This window comes from Cajanus cajan, chromosome 9, assembly GCF_000230855.2.
Source record: "Cajanus cajan strain Asha chromosome 9, NIPB_CcT2T_4, whole genome shotgun sequence".
NCBI lineage: Eukaryota > Viridiplantae > Streptophyta > Magnoliopsida > Fabales > Fabaceae > Cajanus > Cajanus cajan.
In genome coordinates this window covers 57,186,079-57,213,293 of record NC_138525.1, presented here as the reverse complement: position 1 = coordinate 57,213,293, position 27,215 = coordinate 57,186,079, and the positions used below count along the sequence as shown (strand labels likewise).

Sequence of the window (27,215 nt, the reverse complement as noted above, 5' to 3'; positions counted from 1 at the left end):
TTTCCTGTTAGGACTGCTCAAGAGGGAGACGATCCCAACCGGTCGATGACTTTTCCTCTTTATATATTCTTTTAAAAAATAGAATATGACAAAAAAAAAAAAAAGAAGCAAAGTTATGGCAAGTAAAACCAATTGGTTGAACTTGCAACATGTTTAGTTAAAGGGCTTTTGTAATTTTTTAAAATTAAAGAGTATTTTTTTTTTCTATCTAAACATGTTTTATATGATTCAGCCACCTTTTTTTCTATACCCTCAAAAAACCACCCATTAAGCATGTCGAAGGTTTTGGTGGGTGGGGTAGGGCAACGAAACTTATGTTTGGCGCGGACGTCGTTGTTCTTCAATTTAGAGAGACACATGAATCAATTTCCATTACGGCGTAACAAATCCAAATTCGTTGCCAAACTTCATAAGGAATTGAATAACAACAAAAATAAACCTCGAAGCTCTGTTGCACGTCCTCCTCCTACAAAAGAAGACTCTGTAAAACCAAAATTAAAATTTCGAACGTGAGTTTCAAAATGTAATCTCGTCCACACCATATGGGGACATATTTAGAACAAATCAAACACAAAAAAGAAAAAGAATACCTCGTCATGTGCAACTGCTAAATCCAACTAAATTTTGTCGCAACTCCGCCGTCGGAGAATACAAAACTTGGTAAAAAATAAAATCCAGCAAGCAACACAAAATTTTAGTACACAATCACAACTAAAACGACACACCAAATCACACAACGCAAAATGGAATGAAAACCGGTAACAATAAATTCTTGATCGCGTTTCTAATTTCTACCCCTACACATATTTACACATTTAAGTGCCACATTAACGAAGACTCCAAAATTCACGGAACAAATTTTGCCCCAATCTTTTAATTCTTTCCCTTTTGTTGCCTCATTAGTTGCATTGGCATTGGTATTGCAACTGTAACACCGCCACAGCCTCCGTCCACCAACGAACCAGAATCACAAGACATTAGCAAGTAAATCGCGCTGCCAACACGTGACGCGCAAGTAACCCATTTCCGTTGCATAAAACATTAGCACAATCTAGATAACGCCGAAACTACTCTCTCTCTCTCTCGCATAGCCTTACTCTGTCGTCACTCCTCTCCTACTCTTTTTTTCTTCTCTAAAATAATTCCCCCTATACGAATTTTCTTTTCCGATTATTTTACTATTGCATTGCAAATTATCTGGGATTTTTTTTCCCATACATTAATAATTTTTTAATATTTTTCTTCCGAGCTCCCCTCAGTTTGGCCGAAAACAGATCCCTATTTCTTATTCTGCTTCGTTCGATCGAAATTTTCCGACATTCGCGTAACTCAATTTTCTCTTTATCTCTGAACCTTCTTGCTGTCTTTGCTCGAGGTTTTTCAACTTGCGTCGCGCTTTTGGGTTCCCATGTTGCTCTGTTTCCCGCAGCAATTCTATTCCATGCCAAATTAGGGTTTATGTTTGAAATTTGGAATCCGGAAGATTTGATCGGAGCTTCGGATTCGGTTAATGCGGAAGTGATTGCTTGGTCCTTGTTGCGATAATGATAATCAAGCGGAACCTGAAATCCGAAATGCCGAGTTTGAAACGGCGGCGACTCGGCCACGCGGGAAGCGAGGACAACGAGTGCGCCGCCGCGGAGAGGAAGAAGAGGAGGAAGACGAATGGGCACTGCTACCCTCTGAATCTCCTCGCTGGCGTAATTCCGGCGAGTTTTTGCGGGCTGCTGGGGGCGTCGGTGAAAGCTAGCGCGGCGGCGCTGAGCGCAAACGACGGCGGCGGCAAGAAGAAGGCTTCACGCCCGGCGCTGGTGCGGACTTCGCGGGGCCGGGTGCAGGCGCTGCCATCGCGGTTCAACGATTCGGTAATTGAGGATTGGAGGAAGGAAAGCAAGGTTGAATGTGAATTGGATGAGGAATTTGAGAGTGTGAAGAAATCGAGAAAAGGGAAGAGCAATAAGGCTCGAGGGTATTCTGCATTGTGTGAGGAGGTGCTGCATAAGAATTTTGATGCTGCCAGCAAGGGATTGGGGGAATTGTGGGGCAACGAGGGCGTTTTGAAGGAGGAGAAGAAAGAGGGATTGTATGGACCAGAAGACTTTTATGCTGGGGATATAGTGTGGGCCAAGGCAGGGTGGAAGGAACCTTTTTGGCCTGCCATTGTCATTGATCCTATGTGTCAGGCTCCCGAGTTGGTTTTGAAGTCGTGTATTCCTGATGCTGCTTGTGTCATGTTTCTTGGGTACGCTGGGAGTGAAAATCAAAGGGTATTATTTACTGTTTCCTGTGAAGGTTTTGATCAAGGTTTTAAATTGCAGTTTGCAACTAGAAATGCAGTGACGATATATTGACTTTAGACGTTTCCATGTCTCGATTGCCATTGTGGTCTGTCATTTTGTACGATTTCGGTTATTGCAATGCAGCTGGAACGGCAATTTAAAACCTTGTGACTTTGATATTGGAAATCCGGATCTTATAAGATAATGGTCATTTTGTGTGTTTTGTGATACTGAGCAGGACTATGCCTGGGTGAAATATGGGATGATTTTTCCGTTTGTTGATCATGTAGACAGGTGTGCAGTTGTGGGTTGTCTATTTATTTACATTGTTTAAAATTATCATTTTTTTCTGTAAGAATTTATGTTGGCTGCTTACCTGGCATAATATTACTTTAATTAGGTTTCAGGGGCAGTCTGAATTGGGGTGCTATACTCCCTCTGAATTTCAAATGGCAATAGAGGAGGCAGTTTTGGCAGATCAGGGCTTTAGAGAGAAGTTAATAGCAGATATAAATACAGCAGCTAATAACACTGGTTATGGTGATTCTATACGGAAAGGCATTCAAGAGATCACTGCTTCAAACCGGAATGCAGCATGTCACTCTCTGAACCAGGTAAGTCATGTACAGGGCATACTTTTTTCATTTGCAGATCTGGATTGGGTGTTAACGTACTCATGCATCATGTTTAGAAGATACTAAAGAAAGTTGATAATTTCAAACTTAAGTTTGCAATAGAAAATTGACTGTGACACTGGGTCCTTTCCTGATGAGTAGACCTGGGCTGGCTTGTAGATTTATCATATTATGCCATTCTCCATAGTCCTGTACACCAAAGTGCAGAAGTGTGAAAGTCTACTGACATCTGGACAAGTTAATATAATGATTCTTTTATTTGATTTCCACATGTAGGATTTATTTGATAACAAGAAAGACACTCGAGCTTGTGAAGTATGTGGATTGGAGCTTCCGTTCAAAATGTCAAAGAAAACAAAGGATTTGACTCCTGGCAGCCAATTCTTATGTAAAGCATGTGCTATGGTTTGTGCAACTTGCCTTTGCCTTCCTTCTATTAACTTATATTTAAGTCTGTAATGGGAATATTATAATTGAAGTACTATATTTGTTACAAAAATTTATAATTGGTAGTTTTTAAAATTAATCTCTTTGAAAAGTTAACAAAATCAAAACATTGTTGTGGCATATGCAAGAAAATTTGGAATCATTCAGATAGCGGAAGTTGGGTTAGTTAGATCCTGTCAGCTATTTAAGGTTATGGTGTTTTTAACTCAACTTTTTTTTTCTTTTCTAGTATTGATTTTTGTTTCCCTTTTTGGGATATTCCTTTTGAATTAGGTGTGCTGCGATGGATGTAGAGTATGGGTGCATGCAGAATGTGACAAAGTTTCCAACAACCTTTTCAAGGTTTATCCATTACACTTGATGTCAGAATATCTTTTCTTTGCATTCGAATCTAATAAAGAGACATCTTTATTTTATTCTAATTGATATATTCTGTTTTTTGAAGAATCTTGGAGGTTCTGATAATTTGTGTCCTACATGCAAAATGAAGTTTGATTTTGAGTTATCTGATTCAGAAAAATCACAGCCAAAAGTCAAGTAAGTTCATGTGATTGTTTTTCTTTGTGCCTATTTGTAGCTTAACTCGGTAAATTCCATGTAATTTTGTCTTTAGGATTTAAGTTCATCGAAAAAATCATATTTTTTTTAGTTTGTTTAAAAGTATCTCATTTTTCTTCCACTGATTTGTATTTCTTACTAATTGTTGGTTTAGATGGAAAAAAAATGGTGGGCAGCTAGTGCTTCCTAACAAGGTCACTGTTCTCTGCAATGGTGTGGAAGGCATATATTTTCCAAGCCTGCACTTGTAAGCATAAATTCTTCAGAAGCATTTTACATAAGTCCTGTCTATCCTATTCTATCTATCATCATTAACTTTTTTATTGCTATCGGTATTATTCATTACTTATTGGTTATAGTTGTTTTATTTGTAATAGGTGTAGAAATTTGTAAAAAATTAATACCTTTTCTTGATAGGTAATTAATACATGCATTTTCAGAATGAGATGAAATTTTTTTTATTTTATTAATCTGAATAACACCAACTGCATTTTCTAAACATCCTTTTGTAGGTGAACAACTATCTTAAAAATAAGGAAACTGTGACTTAAAATAAATAGCAAAAAAATGATTAAAGATCAAACAAGATAATTTTGAATCACCTAAGATATCTCTGTTATTTACAACACCCCCTAGTTGGTAAATTAATATCAATCATTCCCAAATTGTGTATAGCTCCTGAAATATATTAGTGAAAAGACCTTTCCTTATACATGCCTTCAAGTATTGAAGGATCCTTTTAATTGCTTGATGATGTCTCTCTTAGTGCTCATGCATGAATTTACCAACAGCACTGATAGCGTAGGCAATGTTTGGTCTAGTGTGAGATAAGTAGTTGAGCTTCTCTACCAATATATGGTATCATGACTTTTCTACATGCAAACTTTCTTCACTTCCAATCTTGTGATTCTATTCAATTGGGACTCTTCCCAACTTTATTGTCTCTTTGAAAAGATTGAAAACATACTTCCTTTGAGAGAATAGGTGACTTCTTCTATCCCTAGGAAATACTTTAGTTTCCCTAAGTCCTTCATTTCAAATTAGGTTGCAAGTTTCCCCTTTAGGGTTCAATTTCTCTATCTTGTCATCACCTACAATGATCGTATCATCTACATTGATTGAAAGAATGGCGATTTTTCCAACAGACGAATGCCTTATGAAAAAAGTGTGGTCACCTTGGCTTTGTATATACCTTAGGGAAATCATTGCTTGAGTAAATCATCCAAGCCAAAGTCCAAACCATGCTCAGGGAGATGCTTAAGCCCATATAAGGCCATATTTTAGCCTGCATACCTTGTTCTTTCTACTGTGAGATGCAAATCCTGGGGTATCTCCATGTAAACCTCTTCAAAATCTCCATGAAAGAAGACATTTTTAACATCAAATTGTTGCAAGTCCTAGCCAAAATGGGCTGCCAGGGGAAGAATAACTCTTATTGCATTCATCTTTTCAATTGGGGCAAATGTTTCCTTATAGTCTATCCTATATGTCTAGATGTATCCTTTTGCCACCAATCTTGCTTTGTATTGATCTATTGCCCCATCGGATTTATAATTTACTATGAATATCCATTTGCACCGTGCAACCTTTAAGACTGAGTGTGTAACATGATAACAAGGTATGTGGCAGTGTGGACAACCTTTCCCCGATAGAAAATTGGAATAGACATTTGGAAGAGAAATGCTCGAGCAACCTCAAGAAATGATGATTCTTTCTTTTTGCAACCCCATTTTGTTGGGGAGTATTAACATATGTCAATTTATGGACAATTCCATTATCAATAACAAATTTATGGCAGCTTCATCTTCTTAGCCCAATGGTGCAATCCTTCCATTTCTAGAAACATCGTCTCTCCTCGAGAACCAGCAGGTCAGATCAATTGTTAGGAACCCAAATTAGAAAGATAGGAGAAGGAGAAAGTATAAGATGCCCATCTGCTCTCATTTTGATCTTATACCCTTGATAGGGACCCACCACATCGGGCAGGTCATTAGGACCCAAAGGAATGAGTTTCTTCTTAGCCATCACTGCACATAGTATCCAAGGAAAAAACACAACAAACAAGACTGTTTGTTAGAGCAGGCAGCAGAAAAAAGGTAAATTAAGGAAACTGATATTATAAAGAAGCTTATCTTATTAATCTAAATCTCACCAACTACATTCTCTAATCATCCTTTTATAGTGGAACACCTATACCTACATTAAGGAAACTGACTTAAAGATAAATTGGAAAAATATAAATAAAAAAAGGAAAAAGATGATAAAAGGTCAAATAAGATAATGTTGGATCCCCTAAGATATTTTTGTTATTTACAACAATACAAAATCTAATTCCATGGCTGCAATAAATGAAATTTGACAATGACAGTTTTCAGTTTTGCATATAATTGTGCATATGTTCTTTGAATGTCAGTTTGTAGGTAACAATTATTGGTTTTTGTTCTGTTGTCTTTTTGTGTTGATTTGATGGTTAAAGTAAAGGGTGAGATGCCCATGTTTTAAATTGATTGATACTAATTTTTAAGGGGACGTTGTTATCATGTATAAGTGATCTGTTTCTTCTTTTTGTCTAAATAATCCATTTCTTCTTTTTGATTATGATATGGAGGAAATGATTTTTTCATGGTTTTCCATGTTCTTCAGAGTTGTGTGCAAGTGTGGGTTTTGCAAGACTAAAAAACATACACTTAGAGAATGGGAACGACACACAGGTTCCAAATTTAGAAATTGGAGGACAAGTGTTCAGGTGAAAGGATCCATGCTATCACTGGAAAAATGGGTTTGTAAATGACTGTTATATAACTTTCCCACATAATACTCCTTATCTCTGTCCTGAAGATGTGCTACGTATTTGTTTGGTTAATCTCATAGAATGGCTGTTGAAGTGCCTAATCATCCTCTTTCTAGACTTGTAATTTATAGCAGGACATTTGATGTACTTACATATATTTCTTATATCAAGTTCTGCCAATTAATATTATTAATTTACTCTAAGAGAGTGATGGTTTAAGTGTTGAATCATCCTCTTTATAGACTTGTAAAATTTATAGCAGGACATTTGATATGCTTGTATATGTTTCTTATATTAAAGTTCTGCCAACTAGTACTATTAATTGAATTTTTTTGCAACTTAAATTTTATAACATCACAATTCCACCGATGTTGATATTTTATTTTGTTATAACCTATTGAGAAGTAGGAACTTATTAGTCTTGTATGATTAGCATATGTGGCACTTAGAAAAAGGAAGATTTAGGTTGGAGATTTATTGGTGAGGGGGGAGGCCTTTATTATAAGAAATAAGAGTAATTACTGATTATAATTAATACAATCCTTTTGACTTCTCAGATGCTGCAATTGGCTGAGTTTCATGCTAATGCTGTAGTTTCTGTTAAACCTAAAAAACCATCCTTAAAAGAAAAGAAGCAGAAGTTGTTTACCTTTCTACAAGGTACCTTTTAACTCCTTTATTGTACGACTTTACAATGTTTTTTTGAGATGAATTTCTTAGTGATAATGGTACCGCCATTTTCTCTGACAGAGAAGTATGAGCCTGTTTGTGCCAAGTGGACTACAGAACGATGTGCTATATGTAGATGGGTTGAAGATTGGGATTACAACAAAATTATCATTTGCAACAGGTAATTATCCGGCATTTTTTTAATTCATTTTGACAACAATATCCACCCTTGGGCTTTTCCATTCCATGCACATCAGTCTCCATTCTGTTTTAACTAAACAGTTTGGCAGCCTTACCATACTCACTGGTCAGTCTGATAACCACTGACAACGAAACCATTTGCTTATAAAACCATTTTTTTCTTCTACAAGCTTGAACTATCAAGCAAGGCTTTCTTGGTTGCTGTTTTCTTACTCTTCTTCATGAATCACATTACAATTAAAATAAGAATACATTATATATTTTATAGATGTCAAATAGCCGTTCATCAGGAATGCTATGGAGCAAGAAATGTTCAAGACTTAACGACATGGGTTTGTAAAGCTTGTGAAACACCTGACATCAAGCGGGAGTGTTGTCTTTGTCCAGTAAAAGGTGTGTCATCCACAATATTCAAAATGTATTCTACACAAATTATCCTTTTACTTATTTTACAAAATTTATAAGGCTATAGACTCACCTTGTGAATTTTGTTTTACGGATTTTTTCCTCGACTCTAATTTGTGCATTCTATACAAATCAGTTTGGCTCCCCTTACCCTTTTTTGGCTTTTATGTTCATGATACTGGGGAACAGCTTCAGTAAACTTAATTTATCTTTACTTTGTTGTTAATGTCTATAATCTTATTCTCTGAAATATGATTGTCCATTCAGGTGGTGCTCTAAAGCCAACCGATATTGACACATTATGGGTTCATGTCACTTGTGCTTGGTTTCGACCTGAAGTATCTTTTGCTAGTGATGAAAAGATGGAGCCTGCTTTGGGTATTCTAAGCATTCCATCAAATTCTTTTGTTAAGGTGGGGGTGTTGATTACCACCTTTTTTTGTGTTTCAATAATGTACTTAATATCTTTCTTTTAAAAGAAGTATAGCATATCACTATCACTTAATGGTGCATTTTAACATTTGAGTTCAAATAAAAACTAAAGTTTTTCCCCTGGTAATTAATATTAATCACTCATTGATTTAATGTATTCTCCATATTTTATGCCACGTTACATAACTCATACACACAACATAGTAAAGTTGACAGGTATCTATCTATCTGGTTTTCATGAAATAATATGGATATCTTAGTCCAGTTGTACTCCTACATGCCAATGTAATCTAAAGTCTGCATTAATTGGATTTCAGATTTGTGTTATTTGTAAGCAAATTCATGGTTCATGCACACAATGTTGCAAGTGTTCCACGTATTTTCATGCCATGTGCGCATCAAGGGCCGGCTACCGCATGGAGGTGAGGATTTGCTCATATTAACTTGGCTCCCATTTTCATAATTGTTATGTTCTGATTTGGACTTCCATTTAATTTTAAATGTTTAATGCCAATTTTCATTTTATAATTCTGGTTTACGCTAATATGGTTTTAGCTTTTATCATACAATTTGATGATTGACCTTCTTACTCACCAGTCACCTTCATAGAAATTCCCCCTTGCATTTCTTATTTGGGCTTTCAATCAGTTTAAAAAGATTAATTTTTCATGCTGTTAGAAAATTAACAAGAATCAAAATCCTGAAGGTTTTGCTGGAAAATATATTTTCAGCTATTAATTAAATGTTGGTGTTGCAATTTGTATCTTGTATAATCATTTATATTACCATATTTGTGTATTACATTTCCAATCTCCAAGGGGTTATACATCTTTGTTTGCCCCTGCCATTTCAATTTCAGAACAGTAACAGCCTAACATGCTCTTCACAATTAAAATAAAAGGTCCAAGTATCTACATATTTTATGATAAACTGTTTTATAAGCATGTCTGGAACTTTATTTTATTATATTAGGCATTGATTTACTCATTTACAATAGAACTATTTTGTTATACAAAAAATAGTGGTTATTGTAAAGAATTGAAGAGATGGCTTGTGGGAGAAACAGAGAAATGTAAAATGCTCTGCTTATATAAATGTGTGTGTAGGAGGGTTAGGATTTGTTGACATCATAATGTCAATTAGCAAAATGATACCTTCAATAATTTTTTATTGAATACAAATTTTTTTGGGTCTGCAAAAGAGATTATAGAATACAAAATTTAACTGATCCAATCATTGTATTTGATGATATTACACTCATGATCATGCATATCAAATTTCAAATGATTTGGACTCTTCTAGATATGTTAACAATAGATATTTACATGTATTTTAAGTGTTATCGTATACTTAAAATAAAATAATATGATGAACCACCAAGTAATTTTAGAATTTTTTGGAAAATTGTATATTTGATCTAATTAGTAATATTATCAAATACAACGGTTGGATCAATTGGATTTACATTCTATAAAAAAATTATTTAAATTATTATTTCACTAATTTAACACCATGATGTCAATGGATCCTAACCCTAAATATGTATAGATAGATAGGTAGATATGCCAATAATCATTATTAAAATATACTTCTTCATTATTTAGTTGTAGCTTCAATATTCTATTTCATGACTGACTTTATATTGACAAGTTGCATATCTTTTATGGATAATTTATGATCCATGAAATAGTTTTTAACTTTATCTGCAATGTAAATGCAGTTACATTGTATGGAGAAAAATGGTAAACAGACAACAAGAATGGTTTCTTATTGTGCTTACCACAGGTATATGATCCTGAGTTACAACATGCTTATGCCTTTATCCCTTTCTACTTCTTTTGCCAAACACTTCTAGTCTTGCACATATATGGGTTTATTAAAATTCATTTTATTCCTTTTCAATTCTTTCAACTTAACCATGTCTATATTTCTTGCAGAGCTCCCAATCCTGACACTGTTTTGATAATGCAAACCCCTCTTGGGGTCATTTCTACCAAAAGCCTTCTCCAAACTAAGAAAAAAGCTGGGTCCAGGTTAATTTCATCTAAAAGAATAAAGGTTGAAGACATTTCTACTGCAGAGAACACTAGACATGAGCCATTTTCTGCTGCTCGGTGTCGTATCTTTCAAAGAACAAATCATACGAAGAAGGTAGCTTAGAGAATCATTTTGGTTTTTGTTTTTTTTTGGCAATTTTTATACTTAATCAACATAACATTGTCTCTGATATTTATTTTTAGGTTTGTCCTGTTTATATTCTACTTTTGTTAAAATTATTTTTAAGGAAACAAAAGTGGAAAGCTATTATTGAAAAAGGGAAATAAATGGATTTTCTGTTTTTAATATAATAAATGCTTTCTTTCCCAATGGAAACTTTCAACTTTAGTTTTCTTAAAGGAAAATATAAATAAAACACTGTTTATATTTCTAGTACAAGTGCTTCTTGAAATAATCGTTAATGATATTAGTACCCAATGTCCCAATCAATGTTACCAATATATTATGTATTTTGCTAACAACTAATGCTATTTGCCAAATGTACCTGCTGGCTATATTACGTGGATGCAGACTTGTATGTGATGCAATGGTGAAATGTCATGCTTATTTTTTTGTGTTGACTACTTCACTTCTATCTTCATTGTGGAGACTATGTTATCCACCGCTGTCTCTAATATGTCCTTGAAAAAGGAAAAAATGCACTTTTCTCATTTTTATTTTTTTTCTACTTGCTAGAGAGCAGCAGATGAAGCTGTTGCTCATCATGTGAGGGGTCACTGCCATCATCCTTTAGATGCAATACGGAGTTTAAATGCATACAGAGTAAATCTTCTATATTCTCCTAATTAAATGAGATTTTCCTATTCATTGTTTTAGCTTGAAACTTGAATGTAAGATTAAACAGTGCTCAACCCCCTTCTTTCTCACTCTTGCTCATCCTTTCTCTTGAACAGGTGGTTGACAAGCCTCCAGCATTTTCTTCTTTCAGGGAGCGCCTTTATCATTTACAGGTAAATCTTCTCTTTTTTAGGCAGTCATTAGATTTGGGAATCGATGTTCTGATTGTCTTACTTAATTTCAGAGAACCGAAAATGAACGAGTTTGCTTTGGTAGATCTGGCATCCATGGATGGGGCCTCTTTGCAAGTCGAAATATTCAAGAAGGAGAAATGGTATGAATGTCATACTCAATTATGAAATAATTACAAAGGTTCATGGTATCTTGGCCTATTTGAGAAGTTGAAAGTATTTCAGACATCATCTATTCTATCGTTCTGCAAAAAACTTGACCAGTAGCAGTTTCTGAATTTTGCAATGCCTGACAAAGATCAATTTCTAAATCCTTTACTCTCTTTTCTCGTTTTGAGTTGTTTTTGCCTTTAATAGTACCATTCTGGGTCAGTTTCTGGTTCAGATGTTGACAAAAATTAATTCTCTTTTTCGTCCCTTATGCTGGTAAATATAAAATTAACATTTACTGAAGCATGAAATCTTTGTCCGATGGTCATCCATTGTGTTTCATTCCCAGGTAAATCACAATACAACCTTTATTTTAACAATAATGAGCATTATTAAATCCAAAGCAGGTTCTTGAATATCGTGGTGAACAAGTGAGGCGCAGTGTTGCAGATCTTAGGGAGGCACGCTATAGGTTAGAAGGGAAAGACTGCTATGTGAGTCCTCTTCCACTTCCATATTGTTCCTTGTGTTAGTCGCCTCTAGATTTAAATGTCAAAGTATTGTCCTCAAACTGAACTATTCTTTTTGTTTGCTGGAAATTCCTCTTCATTATTTTCCCACTCTTTACCTATTGAAGTTTTCTTCTCATCTTAATTGTTTATATCATCACATTAAATTGTCCTGGTTTCTTTATTTTTTGCAGCTTTTCAAAATAAGTGAAGAAGTGGTAGTAGATGCCACTGATAAAGGAAATATAGCACGGTTAATTAACCATTCTGTAAGTGAACCAAAATCCATTGTATAATTGTATAACACTGCTCAATTTTTGTGGTTTGAAACTTTTGAGTTAGTTAAAAAATAAATCGGCAATCTTGGAAAAAGAGGAAATATTTGGCTATATGAGGAGCCAAATATTGCTAATACCTGTTCGTTTTTCTGTATTATTGCTTCCCCCGTACCCTCACTGGTCACTGTTATCTGTCATTTCATCTTACCATTTTCTTGGATCATGTCAATACAGTGTATGCCCAATTGCTATGCAAGGATCATGAGTGTGGGTGATGATGAGAGCCGGATTGCTCTAATTGCTAAGACAGATGTCTCTGCTGGTGATGAGTTGACGTATATCCCTATCTGTGCTTCTCACTTGTGCTGCATTTGGTCTGTGTGCATGTGCATTTCTGTCATTTCAGCATGCCAAGAATACTAGCAATACACTTGCTGACATACTCTTCAAACTCGCTCTTTATAATTAATTAAAATCAATGTAGGTCTCAAGGGTCTCTCTATTTAGTAGGACCCACTGCCAATTTAGGTAGGGTTTGGCCCATTTCTTTTCTAGTTTTTCGTGTGTCGTGTGTTGAGTCAAACACATTTTTCCAAAAATAGAAAGTATAATGCTAATAACATATCTCTTTTCTTCTGTTAATTTCCTCTTCCAACTAACCTTGATTGTAACTGGCAGGTATGACTACTTGTTTGATCCCAATGAGCCGGATGAATTTAAAGTCCCTTGTTTATGTAAAGCACCAAACTGCCGGAAATTCATGAATTAGGATTTATTCAGATCATGACAACTATTCCTTCTCCGCAAGGAGCACTAACCCATCCCCCTCATCAGTGGGGGCAACCTCACAGTTAAGCCCAAGCTGTAATTTTAATCAAAGCATAAGAAAAATATATAGGGATAAAGAATTGTGGCATAGGTTTGTCTTTTATCCTTCTAGTGCTTAGTTATACTTTTGCTTTCCTTTGACATTCAACAAGGCCTAATAAAAGATATAGATTTAGCAGTTATTTTTCTTGGTTACCAGATTTAACTGTTTTTGGCTCTTGGCATCTTTGTAAATGTGTCAGAAAATACTACTTTATTTTCACAATTTAATGCAAATTCAATTCTTTATGCTTTTGTAAGCTTCAATCTCTTGCATATGTTGCCCTTTACTTGCCTATTTGCACGGGAAAAGTTCTACTGTATGTATAGTTAGAGATTAATTCAAAGTCAAATGCTCCCTCCATCTGGCATTTTGTTCCATGCACTAGCATTTTTCATAAATGCCTAAACTACCCTTGAAACATTTGAAACGCTGAATTTGCATTTTACATAATGGGTGTTCTAGAGCATAATATATCGAATTTAGATCTTCTCCTGCAATTTTCTCTCTCCAGCCTCTCTCCTACAACATTAATAGTCATGGGATATATCTAATGGCTCAAATTTAATCTTATAATTAATGTAACTTCTTAAATAATTAAATTTGAGCCATTAGATATATCTAATGACTATTAATATTGCAGGAGAGAGGCTAGAGAGAGAAAATTGTAAGAGAGGATCCAAATTCTAATATATCAATCTAGATTGTGTTTTGAAACACACGTCTAGATTGAGTGTTTTGAAACAATGTGTTGAAGTGAGTGTTTTAGATCACAATATATGCGTTTAGATTGTGTTTCGAATCATAATGTGTCTAAGATGAGTGTTTCATTCCTTGACTGATGCTAATATATAAAACTATCTATTTATAAAATTTTTCATTAAAGTTTCATTAACATTCTTTATAAAAAATGTTTTTGACAAAATATTATTTAGACAAGATTCCTTGCACGATAGATTTTAAGATATAACATTTTACTTATTTTTTAAATTTTTTTCTTAACTTCGATTACCAAAAAATGTTATTATTGAAATATTATTTGCACTAACATCTCTTAAAAGATATAAATATTACACTACTATTCTTTCATGTATTAAAATAAATTTTTTTCTTCTTTAACAAATACAAATATGTTATACTTTAATAATGTATCTCTATATTTAAATATTATTAGTTATTATTTCTACTAAATATTTTAAAGTTATTAAAATAAAAATAATATATATATATATATTTTAAAATATTATTTTATTTAAATATTTATAAATATATATAACTACATTGATTAAACACTATCATAATACTTGCGTAACATATTTGATTTTATCATAATATATATATATATATATATATATATATATATATATATATATATAATGTTAATTAATTGAAAAATTGTGTCACTATATTTAATTTATTTAAATTAAAAATATTTTGTTTATTGGATTAATTTGTCTATTTATATAGATAATATATTTTTATTATATTAAATTTGATATTTATAATTTTTTTGCCGTATTCAGTTCATATCAATTGTGGTGTAATATAATAAAACTATAAATTTTTATCAATAACTTTTTATTTTATTTTAAAAATTAGGATGTTAACATTTTAATAAAATATTATTTTTGTATGTTACAAATGATTTTAAATTGCTTAAAAAATTCAAGAGAGTTAACAATGATCCCTTATAATTTGTTTATCATTTGTGTATGTACGTGTAAAAGAGAGAATATAAGATATTGGTGCTAAGGAAAACTATTTTTGAATTAAGCAGTTAAAAACTTGCATCCGTGTGAAAATTAAATAGATTATTTAATCGTAGCGAGATAATGGATGATCATAAAATAAGATATATAATATGCAATGCTCTAAGGGTACGAGAGAGAGAGAGAGAGAGAGAGAGAGAAATGTCTACAACGTTAAACGCGGCGTCGAGCCGAACAGTGTTCGACTCCATCCGCGGCTCCAATCTTTCCTCTTTCATATCATACCAATGACTTGTCCAGTTGCGGTGATTATCAGGGGGTATGCGCTACATTTTCGGTTCCTTTCCTCTCTCCAGTGAAATTTCTCGCTACCAAAGAACCTTTTGAGGCCATTCACTGTAAGATTCCGTCCTATTCGTTGTCTTCTAATTGATGAAATCAATTTATTTATTTTCTTTTTCCCTCTTCCCTTTCAAGATCAAAGGAAGAAAGCAACGAAAATGCTAGTTGAAAATGCTAATTTATAATTATTTACGGCTAAAAAAATAATAATTACTGAACGTTGAATTCACTAGCTTGGATATCTTAATCATTTTCCCCCTTTCTTAAAGTTTCAAACTTTGAATAGATCTTCATATTTGTTTTGTCCATCTAATTGCTGAAGCGTCAACCGAGCAAGAAACCCTTTGTTTATAAACAATGTGGAACATTGGTCAGTCATTAACCGGAGATAATGAAGAGCAAGGAGAGAGTTTGTTGGGTGAGGACTCTGGTGGCCTCTGCTCCCTCTCTACAACGCAGGTGCTGTCAAAAATTTTCTCAAATCTTTCTCTTTGAGATTGATTTAGGGTTTCTGCCGTAAATTTCTCAAGAAACACTTCTAAGAAAGCAAAATAGGAAGAAAAAGAATGAAATAAGCTTCTCATTAAGCTAAAATTAACTTATGCATAAGCTAATTTGTTGAAGTTTTCTTCAATTAGCTTATCCAAAATTTTATTTTTAACTCATGCATAAGCTAGTTTTAGCTTTTATGGAGAAACTTATTTTGATTTTTCTTCTAGAAGTGTTTCAGAAGCATGCCCATATATAACCTTAACAGCTCTATGTTATGACAATTTTGGTTGTTGACTAACCAGAGAATTTATGGATTTGCTGCTTGCTTGATTGCTGGTTTGGCTTGCATGTTACTGGTGAGAGAACTTTGTGTCCCCTTTCTTGTGTATTTATATTACGCATGTGTTTTACTTTTGATTTTCTATCTACATTTTTACTTGTAGAAATTTAGTAATAAAAAGAGTACTTGAATCCCTTATGAATTAGTAATGCATTAGTTAGATTAGGGGCAAATATTTAGTTGATGGAATGAAGTTATTTTCTACATATTTTAGCCATCGGTATTGCAATTTCTGATGGTGCATTGTGGCAAGTAGCAATGACAGTGAACTGAACAAAACAAACTCAAAAATAGTTTGAAATTTGATTCATTGAATTTTGTTCATGAACCAAATGAGTTAAACTCGAGCTAAATATTAAACTTGATAAATAAATGAATCGATGTTTAATTTTATATAGTGTAGCTCATTTGGTTCATGAATCGACTTAATATATAAATATATAATTAATAATTTATATAATTAACTTTGTATTTAATTTTAGCTTATCAAAATTTGGAAGAACCTTCAAAATGTAGTTATAAGTCAATAATAATAAAAGAAGTAGACACTTTAGAGTTTCATAGTTATGATTTAGATTTTCTATTATTTTATTAAGATGAAATAGTTTTTAATTTATACTTTGGTTGTAATTATGTTTCTTTGGAGTCGTATCTTATAAATTTGCAAAGCTAATAGAATTAACTATACTGGCTTTTAAAAAAAGTTAAAAAATCATTTTATCTAAAATCTATTATTAAATTAAAATTTTGAAATAAGATTAGAAAAAATTGACTCTTAGTTCATGTGATTTGAGCTAATGAGCTGAACCGTTCTGCGAGTGAACTTGAATTGACTATCAAGTCAAGTTTGAGCTGGAAAAAATGGTTCATGTTGAACTCAAGTCGAACTGCGAGTTGAGTAAAATATTATCGAGTTGAGTTGAGCCAACTCATTTCCGGCCCTAGTGGAAAGTTAATGGTGTATCTTATTTATAGGAAATCAGCTGTCATATGCTTCACCCAGGTAGAAAATAACTATATCTGATTTCTTCTGATATTTCATCTGTAAGAGGCAATTTTCCTACTGTCTGACTGAAAGCATAAAGATACTACAATAGGCAAGATTTTATATTAAATGTTAAATTCATGTTTCGCAGCATAGTGGAAGAAAAAGATAATTAAATTTTTTCAACATCTAAATCAGAAACCAACCCAGAATGATACTCTTGAAAACAAGAACAACTCACAAAAAGAAAAGATAGAGTAAGTGTTAGGACTACAGGGAAGGGAGTTAGTTAGAATAGTTAGAATATTAATTAGTTAACTAGAGGGCTTAATTAGATATAAATAGGGGAAGAAGGATAGAAGGGTTCATTCATATATGTTCATTTGTAAATTGTGCATTAGCTCTCTGGGAAACGATAAATCCTTTGTGAAGGGAAAACCCTTGGAGGAGAATTGCCTCTCCTATTCTTTATTTTTTACTTGTATATCCATATAATTTTATTTCTAATTTCTAATTTCTAATATATACAAGCAGAGATGCATGCTGCAACATTGACATCTCAACTACATAATCAACTTAACTTTTTTTCCAGAACAACAATTTATGAATGGTATCACATTTTGGTTATGTCCCTTACTTTTTTCTCTCAACTCATCTATTCTCCTCCTATTCCTTCTTGTCATTACTCATCTTTAACTTCTCTTATACCTCCTAAATTTGGCTCATTACTCTTAGAAGTACTTGAAGTTTACAAGTTTGAATGAAAATATTTTTGGGGTGAGTAACTACCCAGATCTGAATATTATATATATATATATATATATATATATATATATATATATATATATATATATATATATGTATGTATGTATATATATATATATAGAAGAGGGATTCATTTACTATAAGAGTTAGTTTAGTTAGACTTACTCTACTTAATAACTCATTGAATTTTAACAATCCAATCATTGAATAATAAGTTCTTAATGCATATATCAAATTTGCATAGTTTTAAAAAATTTGAAAATCATGATACTTTGTTTTATAAATTCAAATTGACAGATAACCATAAAATCATTTTGTATGTTGATTTGAATCTAAATAATGAAGTATCGTATAGCTTTTCAATTTTTTAAAATTTTGTAGATTTGATCTATTTATTAAGAACTTGTTATTCAATGGTTGGATTGTTAAAATTTAATGTAAAACATAAGTTATTGAGTGGAGTAAGTCTAACTAGACTTACTCTTAGAGTAAGTGAATCTCTCGTCATATATATATATATATATATGTGTGTGTGTGTGTGTATGAGAGAGAGAATACAAAAGAAGGAACAACCTAATACTGTCAAGAAAATATAAAATACATAAATCTAAAAATATATATTCTAACACTCCCCCTAAAACTGGAGCATATAAATTGTATGCACTAAGCTTGGAGCACAAAAATTGGATTTAGGTCCCCTTAAGGATTTAGTCATGATATCAGCAATTTGATCACTAGAATTCAATGTTGTCAAATATCCGATATAACAAAAAAAAAACGTCGCGGTTTAGGTCCAAACTGTCATTCGCCATCCATTTTATGAAGGTTTATGGTGGTGTCCAGCATTTCCGTTATGGCACTTGCCATGGCCATGGCGTCATGATGTTTTATGGCAGTCATGACGGTTTTTTTTTTTTAAAAAAAAAAACCTATTTTTGAGCTTCAAACCAAGCCCAAATGGAGTGAGCCCTTATGTTTTTCTGGCTCATCTCACTTCTTGCTCATAGTCGCAAAGTTCCGCATATGAAGGACACGCGGAATCTACCCTAGGTTTGTAAACCTCTCTAGTCACCTTCGTTCTACTCCAACCACAACTCTCCGGTCACCGTTGCAGCCGGTGACCTAAATCACAGTGGCCCAACACTCCGGCGAGCAATTCAAACAAATATCTTCAAGAAACGTAGCAAGTGTTTTTTTTCTTTGTTTTTTATCCTACTTCTTCCTTCATCTATTCTTCATCTACGACTGTTGATACTTATTTATTCATTCTCTCGCTGTCTCTTTTTTTTTTCTTGCTTCTTCCTTCAACCATTCTTCATCTGCTAGTGCGCTCGTGAATTTATTTTTAGTTCTAACATTCTATTCCTATTTTGGTATTGTGTTCCTATTCTTATTTTTAGGACAATGTCAAGCAACCCAAACCAAAGGCATACAACCTCAAACTCTATTAATAGGACAGAAATAGGATGGAAACATTGTCATTTTTAGCATTATTGTTGTGTTTTAATCAATTAGGTTTGGAACTTAATGAATTATGGCATTGTTATGATATGTAACTATTTAAGTTGATATTTTGTTGTTTTTAAATTTTAATTTATTTTTTCTGCTTGTTATGTATTTTTTACTGTTTTCTTTTGTGTGTGTGTGTATATATATATATATATATTTTTTTTTTCTTTTTTTTTCCGCCATGGTATCTACCATATGTTTATAAAGGATTTTTGACTCACCATCATAGACTTTTATCCGTTATCGATAACCTTGCTAGAATTTACAAATTCAGTGACAATTTCCTTGGACAACAGCTTCTCTCTAACAAAATGACAATCCACCTCTATATATTTAGTCCTCATGAAATAGTGGATTAGAGACAATGTGAGGGGCTGCTTGATTATCACATTATAATTTCATTGGTTGAACTTCACATAATTTTAACTCTTGAAGGAGTTGTTTAATGCATACAAGTTCACAAGTAATCAAAGCCATAGATTGATATTCTACTTTAGCACTAAATCTAGCAACAACATTCTATTTTTTGCTTTTCCAGGAGATGATATTTCCACTGACAAATACATAGTATCTAGAAGTATAAAGTCGGTCTACAAGACAACCTACCCAATCAACATCATAGTACCCTGAAATTTGGCTATCTCCTCTCTCCTCATATAACAAACCTTGACCTGGGGCCTTTTTGATGTATCTCAGAATACATATAACAGCATTCTAATGATCAATGCGAGGGGCTTGCAATAATTGACTACCAATGCTTAATCGTGAGATAAATAAGTTTACCAACCAATCTCCTATATTTCTTTGGATCTACAAATGGTTCACCAAAATAAAGTTTATAATTTCTTTGTATTTGCTCTAGTTCTATCTAGAAGTAATTTCCAATACTTTGAAACAGTTTCTATTCCTACTTGCTCTAGTTCTATCTAGAAGTAATTTCAATCTTTTCCGGTAAATTACCTATCTTTGGAAGCTCGTGCAACTTTTTTCTCTTTTTGTTTTTACAAATCTTGGTAACTTGGCTCATATAAATACAATTGATGTCTGAAATTTTTTTAATATCATATGATGTGCAACTTATTGTACTTGATGCAAAATATTGATATTTTGTTCTCTATTAATTTTGAAGTTTTAGGAACCTCAAATAAATTGTTAACTTAAAATACTTCATTTGTTTGTTTTCCTCCCCTATTTTGCAGTCAATGATTGTTTTTGCGAAACCAATCAAATTTGCAGTACTGTTCACCTTTGGCAACCTGTTAGCAGTTGGAAGGTAGATTCAATTTGCTCCTTGATGATCTGAGATTTAAAAGTAACTTTCCCCAAGCTACATTTGAGTTGTTTGTATTATAGGTTAGTTCAGCTTGATGTGAATTCAACCTTTAACAAATTTTATTTCTTTTCATGCATATAACCACCCCCAATACCCAAAGAATATGAAGAGAAATGAAGCTACCTGAATAGTTAACATTCTTGCCCGTAAAGCATTTTCTGCATCTTCACTAATAGAGCTCTTTCATCATTTTGATGTATTTACTTTTAAGACTTTATTAATAAGACATGATGTTTTCTTCATTCTCCTTTTCTTCTAATATGTACGCATGTTCTTTCTTTCATTCTTGTAATTTTCTTCTAATATGTACTTCTATTTATATTTTAATTTTGCTATTATGGCAGATTTAATCATTTTTGTCTGTCTTCCAGTTTCCTGGATTTAGTTCGATAGACCATCCAACTTCTTTTTGTATGTCTGCAGTACAGCCTTTCTTCTTGGACCTGCACAACAACTGGGAATGATGTTTGACCCTGTTCGCGTTTTTGCAACAGCCATATACCTTGGATGTGTGGTTATAGCACTTATTTGTGCTCTCTGGGTAAGTCCTACTCTTTTGATTGCTACAACTTACAAGCTCCATATAAATACCTATTGCTTGAATATACTAATAACTTGCATATTTTAATGTAATCACGAGTTGTTAATTTTAAAAAGTGAGATTAGTGAGGAAATTTGAAAAATCTTTTCAGCTTTTGTCTATTTTCCAATTTTGACAAAGCACGCCGAGTCGCTGCCAAATTGTTACTGTTAATACTATGAATGTTTTTTCTATAATCAAGCTGTCTTAATTAGTATAATGACTCCATGGCCTCTTTTCAGCCTTTCTTACTTGAATGGGCAACTGATGCTTTTTTCATATTCTGCAGATTCATAGCAAAGTATTGACCATAATTGCTATCATAATTGAGATTGGTGCTCTTATTTGGTAAGTTTGCTTTCAACAGCCCTGTTCGGTGACACATTTGTGACATGAAAGTCGTTTACGAAAGAACAATTTCCAAAGGAATGCTTTTCATAGCATGTTTTTGTTTTTTTACCTTCATGTAGACTATTAATAGTTCCACGTTGTTGCAGGTATAGCCTCAGTTATATACCTTTTGCTCGAAGAATGGTTTCTGAGTTGATGATCAGATTATGTGATACAGAACTTTGATTAAAAAAAAAAAACCAAAACAAAATACCAAATCAAGGGTGCTTCATATTGATTACTGATTGGCGATTGCTTGACATTTTGATTTTGTAGCACTTTGAATTAGCATCACTGATTGATTATGAAATTCAGATGTTAGTTTTGTGCCATGAAACCTCTTATTGGCCTTTACGAGGATTCATGTTCATGACCCAATTCCTTTCCCCTCCACTTGAAAGTTGAAACATAGAATGTAATATGAATAAAAATTGTTTCCACGAATGTGTTGAAAACGGGACCGACCATGAGGCTAGTTTGGAAGGGTGATGACCCAAGTCTCAGGCTAAAAAGAGCCCCCAAAAAATAATAAAAAGTATTATATAGTTGTGCGATATATATTTTAATATTGCTTTATGTTATTTTCATAAATCAATTGAAATTACTGTCCCATTTCATGTCTCATTGTTTTCAAATTAAAATGTGATGTGATTAATAAGTATTACTCTTTTGGTTATTAGTTTTTTTCCATGTGTTATATTCATAAATTATAAAATTTCAGCGCACTGTTACATGTCAATATGTAATGAACTTGTAATATTAAGTTTAAAGTCTTTATTTTGTTTAATAGGAAAGGACAGAGAAATTAAAACTCAAGTTATAAAGGAATTAAACATAAAGTTGGTATATTAATAAAGAACAAAATATACTTAAGCAAGCTTGATAAGAAATGACATTTTGTTAATAATAAACGAAAAGAACGAGACTAGAGCATTTTATTTTGAAAGGGTAAATATAAAAATTAAATTAAATTAAAGTTATAAAAATATATTAAATTTAAACTACAACTATTTTTTTTTTCATAATAATTGACTATGTAACACTGGTTTTTATACTTTATTGATTAATTATATGACTATATGACGTGTTGTTTAATTGTTGAATTGTATTTATTGTTATTTTAGAGACCTAAGAATAGAGATCCTAAAGAGTTATGTTCTTGATTATAGTTTTAGATAGGGTTAAGTTAATTAAGTTTAAGGGGGTATATAAGATTTTTCTTAAGACGTAAACTTTATAAGTTTATATCTTAAAGAAAGTTAGAAATAAGTTAAAGAGGTGAGTTCTCGAATTAGGGAGAATTCCTTCTATTAAATTCATTAAGAGCATTAAAATCTTTCCCATAGCTGAGAGATTAAGGATTCCAAGCTCGAAGGTAAGAATCTTAAGTGGAGAGAGTCGTACGGTGGCCCCAAAAACTTTTGATTTTACCTTCCTTTTTCTTGATTTTTGGGTTATTCAAGGTTAGGCGAGTTTATGATTGGTTATTGTTGAGTTGTAATACTTAATGGTTGTTTGAATTCATCAATTGATGGTTGTTTTGATTGAATTAAGATGAGATGATGTGTATTGAGTTTTGGTTCTTGAAGGTGTTTTGAAGAGAATATGATGATTCTTGAATTATGTTGGTTGCATGTTGTATTTTTTGTTGGAAATGAGTTATCTATGTTGTATATAAGTTGAAAGTTAGATTTCATGTTGGTTTTGCTAAGTAACTTATAGGTTTGAGCCAAATCAAGAGTCTTGCTAAATGAAAAAATCATCATGGCATTGGGCCTAACTTCATGGCATTGATCGTGGCTCAAGTTAGAGGCTTTTTGCTCTAATGATATTGGGCGTGGGAATGGTAGTGTCAGACGTGAGATTGGTAGCGTCAGAAATGGGTTAATGAGGAGCTTTTTGCCTTGGTGGATGAGAGGTGTCAGGTGTGATTGTTCGAAGGATTCTCTAACTTGGTGATGTCAGATGCAGGATTGGTGGCATTAGGCGTGATCAAGTCAGTGACTCTCTACTTGGATAATGTTAGATGCAGATTGTGTGACGTTGGACATGAGTCAAGTAGAGGTTCTCTATCTCGATGAGGTCAAGCATAGGTTTAGCTACACCAGGCATGATTGATATAGAAGCTCTTTATCTTATCTACCCGAGTATGGGCAAGCTAGAGACTCAATCTCAATGATATTGGGCACTAGGTATATGGTACCAAGCATGAATATTTTGAAGAAACTTGTTTTAAGTTGTTTAAGTGTTGAAGTATGATGCTCTACTTTCATGATGCATTATGCTACTTGATGCTAGTTCATTATGTATTGTTCTATGATGATATATAATGATGTTTTAAGTTGTTTAAGTTGGTGGTTATCTTTCATTGGATGTTGATTAAGTTGCAAGATGTATTTTGTTTTTAAGTTGTATGTAGTAAGTTGATTAAAGTTTTTAAGTTGTGATACATGTTTAAGTTGAGATACATACAATAAAAAGTAAAATAAAATAAAAAGCTAGAGGGGAGTAAAGCTATTTTAGAATTAAAATATCTATTGTGTGGATATAAGTTGTGGTGCTCAAAGAGACCAAAGTTGAAAATCCTTCAATGAGTAAGGTATGGAAGTTGTTTTTAAGTTGTCTTCTCTAGGTTTTTATGTGGAAGCATGTGGGGCAAGGTCGAGCCATACATGTTAGAATTGACCAAACTAAGTAGCGTATGAAGTTGAGAGGTAAAATTCTTAATTAATTACTAGACAGGTGCATAGTATTTGAAGGTAATTGGTGGGCTAATTCCATAAAAGGATTAGTTATGCATTTTAAGGTCGCGGTATGCTCACACCCAAGTTGTTATACCCTGATAGTAGTACTAGACTTTCCTATTTTAAGTGACGAAACCTGAGAAATCAATTTAAGTTGTTAAATAGACGCCTGTGTGGCTTGAATTTGTATCTACTTGACTCGGATGAAATGGGCTAGACGTAGTGATTCAGTAGGGTCAAGTCATTTAGGCTACTAACCTCAGCTATAGAAGATCTTCATAAGTTGATATGCGTGATGACATGTTAGATTTTTTAAAGCTGTTTAATTTGTGATTGAAGTTGTGTCTATTAAGAATGATGATAATATGTTGATGTTATGCTATGAGCTAACTTAAGCATTATAAACCACTTAATGTTTTTAAGTGGTTTATGTTGCTTAAGTTGTAATTTGACTACTTGTTATTATGTTGATTCTTTCACAAGTTTTTTTTTCATTGTTGTTGGACTACAATAATCATACTTGGCATGAAAGTGAACTAAGATTAGCTTGGATGGCTTGGCTTACTAGTCGATGGTCATGCTAGAGATGACCTGCTTTGAGTATACTACTCTTATGCAATATTGTTGAATAAATATGTTTGACCGACTCTAGCATTATTTTGTATACAATATTGTATATTTTATGTATATTATATATATGTACAAGGATTATATATTGACAAAAATTGTTTTATGTTTTCCAGTTATATTGACAGAAATTGATTTATGTTTTCTACACCCTATATAGATATTTGTTGCTTCAATATCCAAGTTTTGTTGCATGACAACCCTAGAGTAGTTGATTGCTTTTATATTTTTCAAAGCATAGTATTGTACTATACTTCCAAATAGAGTAGCTTGTTCTAATTTTTTGGTTAGACTAATTCAAACCAACTGTGCATCTATCCACATCTAGTGATGAATTCACTTGGTCCAATGGTTAGGTTGGTTAGCAAAATATTGATATGAGACTTGATAGAGTAGTTTGTAACTCAATGAGTTTAGAATTTTGGGATTCTATCTCTTGTCACACCCTTATTAAAAGTAAGTCTGATCATTTCCCTTTGCTTATGAATTTGGCAAAACAAGATCAAGTTGGCTCTCACTCTTAATTTAAATTCATGGATATATATGGAATTTCATCCAGACTATCGATAACTAGTAAAGGAAGTATGGAGATTTCCAATCCATGGCTACTCTATGTTTGTTTTAAAATAGAAGCTTAAAAATCTTAAGATGGATTTTAAAGTTTGGAATGGAGAATATTTGGGGATGTTCATCAACGGGTTTTAAATGCTCAAGCTACATTGGAATCTATCCAAGGCCTCCCAAAAATTATGGTGAAGCAAAGGTAACTGAATCAAAAGCCAAAGCAGAAGTGGAGCTATAACAAACTTTATCATAAGAATCTTACTAGAAGGAAAAATCATGATTGCAATGGTTTTCCAATGGTGATTGAAACACAAACGTCTTTCACCAAATGGTTAAGTATAGGCGCAAAATGCAACAAATGTGTTTTTTTAAGGGATGATGATCTCACCTCGATTTCACAAGAGGAAATCTATAATCATGTGATATAGATATATCATACCCTATATGGGTCACCCAATTCGTGTAAGAATAATGATAAGAAATGTTGATTTCTCTATGAATGGCACAAGTGCACCAAGGCCAGATGGATTTGGAGGTAACTTTTATCACTTTTTTGGGACATTATTGAGGTGGATGTCTTTAACTTGGTGTTGCAATTTTTTTAAACAAATATGGATATTGCCTTCCCTTAATTCTAACTTAAGGGCCCTGATTCCTAAGTTTCAAAGGGTAGAGAAAATTGGTGATTACATACCTTTTGCATTCACTAACTTCCAATTCAAGATCATCACGAAAGTTCTTGGGGATAGATTGGCCTCAATTGCGCCTAAGATCGTATCAGTGCTACAACGAGGTTTTATTCAGGTCATCAAATTTCATATTGTATTTGTACCATTTTGCAGGCTATAAACATGTTGGTGCGTAAGCGTTTTGGTGGTAACTTGACTATAAAGTTTGATATTATAAAAGCCTTTGACATTTTGGACTGCCATTTTCTACTTACAATTTTGAAAGCTTTTGGTTTTAGTAGTACCTTTTATAGATGGATTGAAACTATTCTTCATTATGGCAAGCTCTCTTTTAGTGTCAATGGATATAGTGTAGGTTACATTGGATGTAAAAGAGGAGTTTGTCAAGGAAACCCATTATCCTTTTTTCTTTTTTATCTTGCAAAGGATGTTTTAAGTAGGGAAATTTCTTTTGTTGGTTGAACAAAACTACTTTTTTCGATAGTCAATCTCAAAGCTCATCCCACTTTGTCTCATGTTCTATATGTGGATGATATTATGGCTTTTTGCCAAGGCACGATAAAAAAAACTGTAACGTTGGATGGGTCTCTTCCATATGTGTGGTGATGTCTCAAGTCAATATTTTAGTCTTGATAAATGTAGATTCTTCTATAGCTCTATGAACTTTACCGGGTAGCCATGATATGTGATTTTTTAGGTTTTGATGCTAGCCCCACATCATTTATTTACTTGGGCCTCCCAATCTTTAAAGGTAAGCCTCAAGCTTATCATTTTCATGGGATACTTGATAAGCTTAAGGCTAAGCTAGCCTCTTGGAATGATGGTCTTCTGTCTATTATAGGTAGAGTTCAATTGGTCAAAGATGTGATTTCGAGGGTGCTATTGTATAGCTTCCACA

General features: G+C 33.0%; 2 protein-coding genes across 6 annotated transcripts; both read left to right on the top strand.

Annotated features, from left to right (window-relative positions):
- The first annotated feature begins 742 nt into the window (after nt 1–742).
- On the top strand, nt 743–13,514 carry LOC109813793 (histone-lysine N-methyltransferase ATX4). Of its 4 annotated transcripts, none has more exons than XM_083063175.1 (22): nt 784–2,267; nt 2,518–2,573; nt 2,680–2,893; nt 3,191–3,319; nt 3,635–3,703; nt 3,807–3,898; nt 4,074–4,166; nt 6,563–6,665; nt 7,268–7,370; nt 7,461–7,560; nt 7,849–7,973; nt 8,253–8,398; nt 8,735–8,839; nt 10,138–10,202; nt 10,355–10,568; nt 11,151–11,237; nt 11,369–11,425; nt 11,497–11,586; nt 11,998–12,087; nt 12,297–12,371; nt 12,615–12,715; nt 13,059–13,514. In XM_083063175.1, exons 1-22 carry the CDS (start codon nt 1,545–1,547, stop codon nt 13,147–13,149), a joined length of 2,928 nt encoding a protein of 975 aa, XP_082919301.1. In that variant the 5' UTR covers nt 784–1,544; the 3' UTR covers nt 13,150–13,514. The 4 variants fall into 4 exon arrangements, 3 of the variants coding, with proteins under 3 accessions (XP_082919301.1, XP_020233637.1, XP_020233646.1); XM_020378048.3 differs by having other exon boundaries at nt 785–2,267; nt 6,563–6,698; XM_020378057.3 differs by having other exon boundaries at nt 788–2,267; nt 6,563–6,698; nt 12,001–12,087.
- A 1,596-nt stretch (nt 13,515–15,110) lies between these two features.
- Nucleotides 15,111–22,251, top strand: LOC109795006 (Got1/Sft2-like vescicle transport protein family). 2 transcript variants are annotated; one of them, XM_020354407.3, is made up of 7 exons: nt 15,111–15,355; nt 15,586–15,758; nt 16,094–16,147; nt 20,590–20,663; nt 21,147–21,264; nt 21,593–21,651; nt 21,801–22,251. In XM_020354407.3, the coding sequence occupies exons 2-7, from the start codon at nt 15,657–15,659 to the stop codon at nt 21,877–21,879; spliced, it is 486 nt and encodes a 161-aa protein (XP_020209996.1). In that variant the 5' UTR covers nt 15,111–15,355; nt 15,586–15,656; the 3' UTR covers nt 21,880–22,251. The 2 variants fall into 2 exon arrangements, with proteins under 2 accessions (XP_020209996.1, XP_020209994.1); XM_020354405.3 differs by having other exon boundaries at nt 15,113–15,355; nt 15,622–15,758.
- Nucleotides 22,252–27,215: the final 4,964 nt, after the last annotated feature.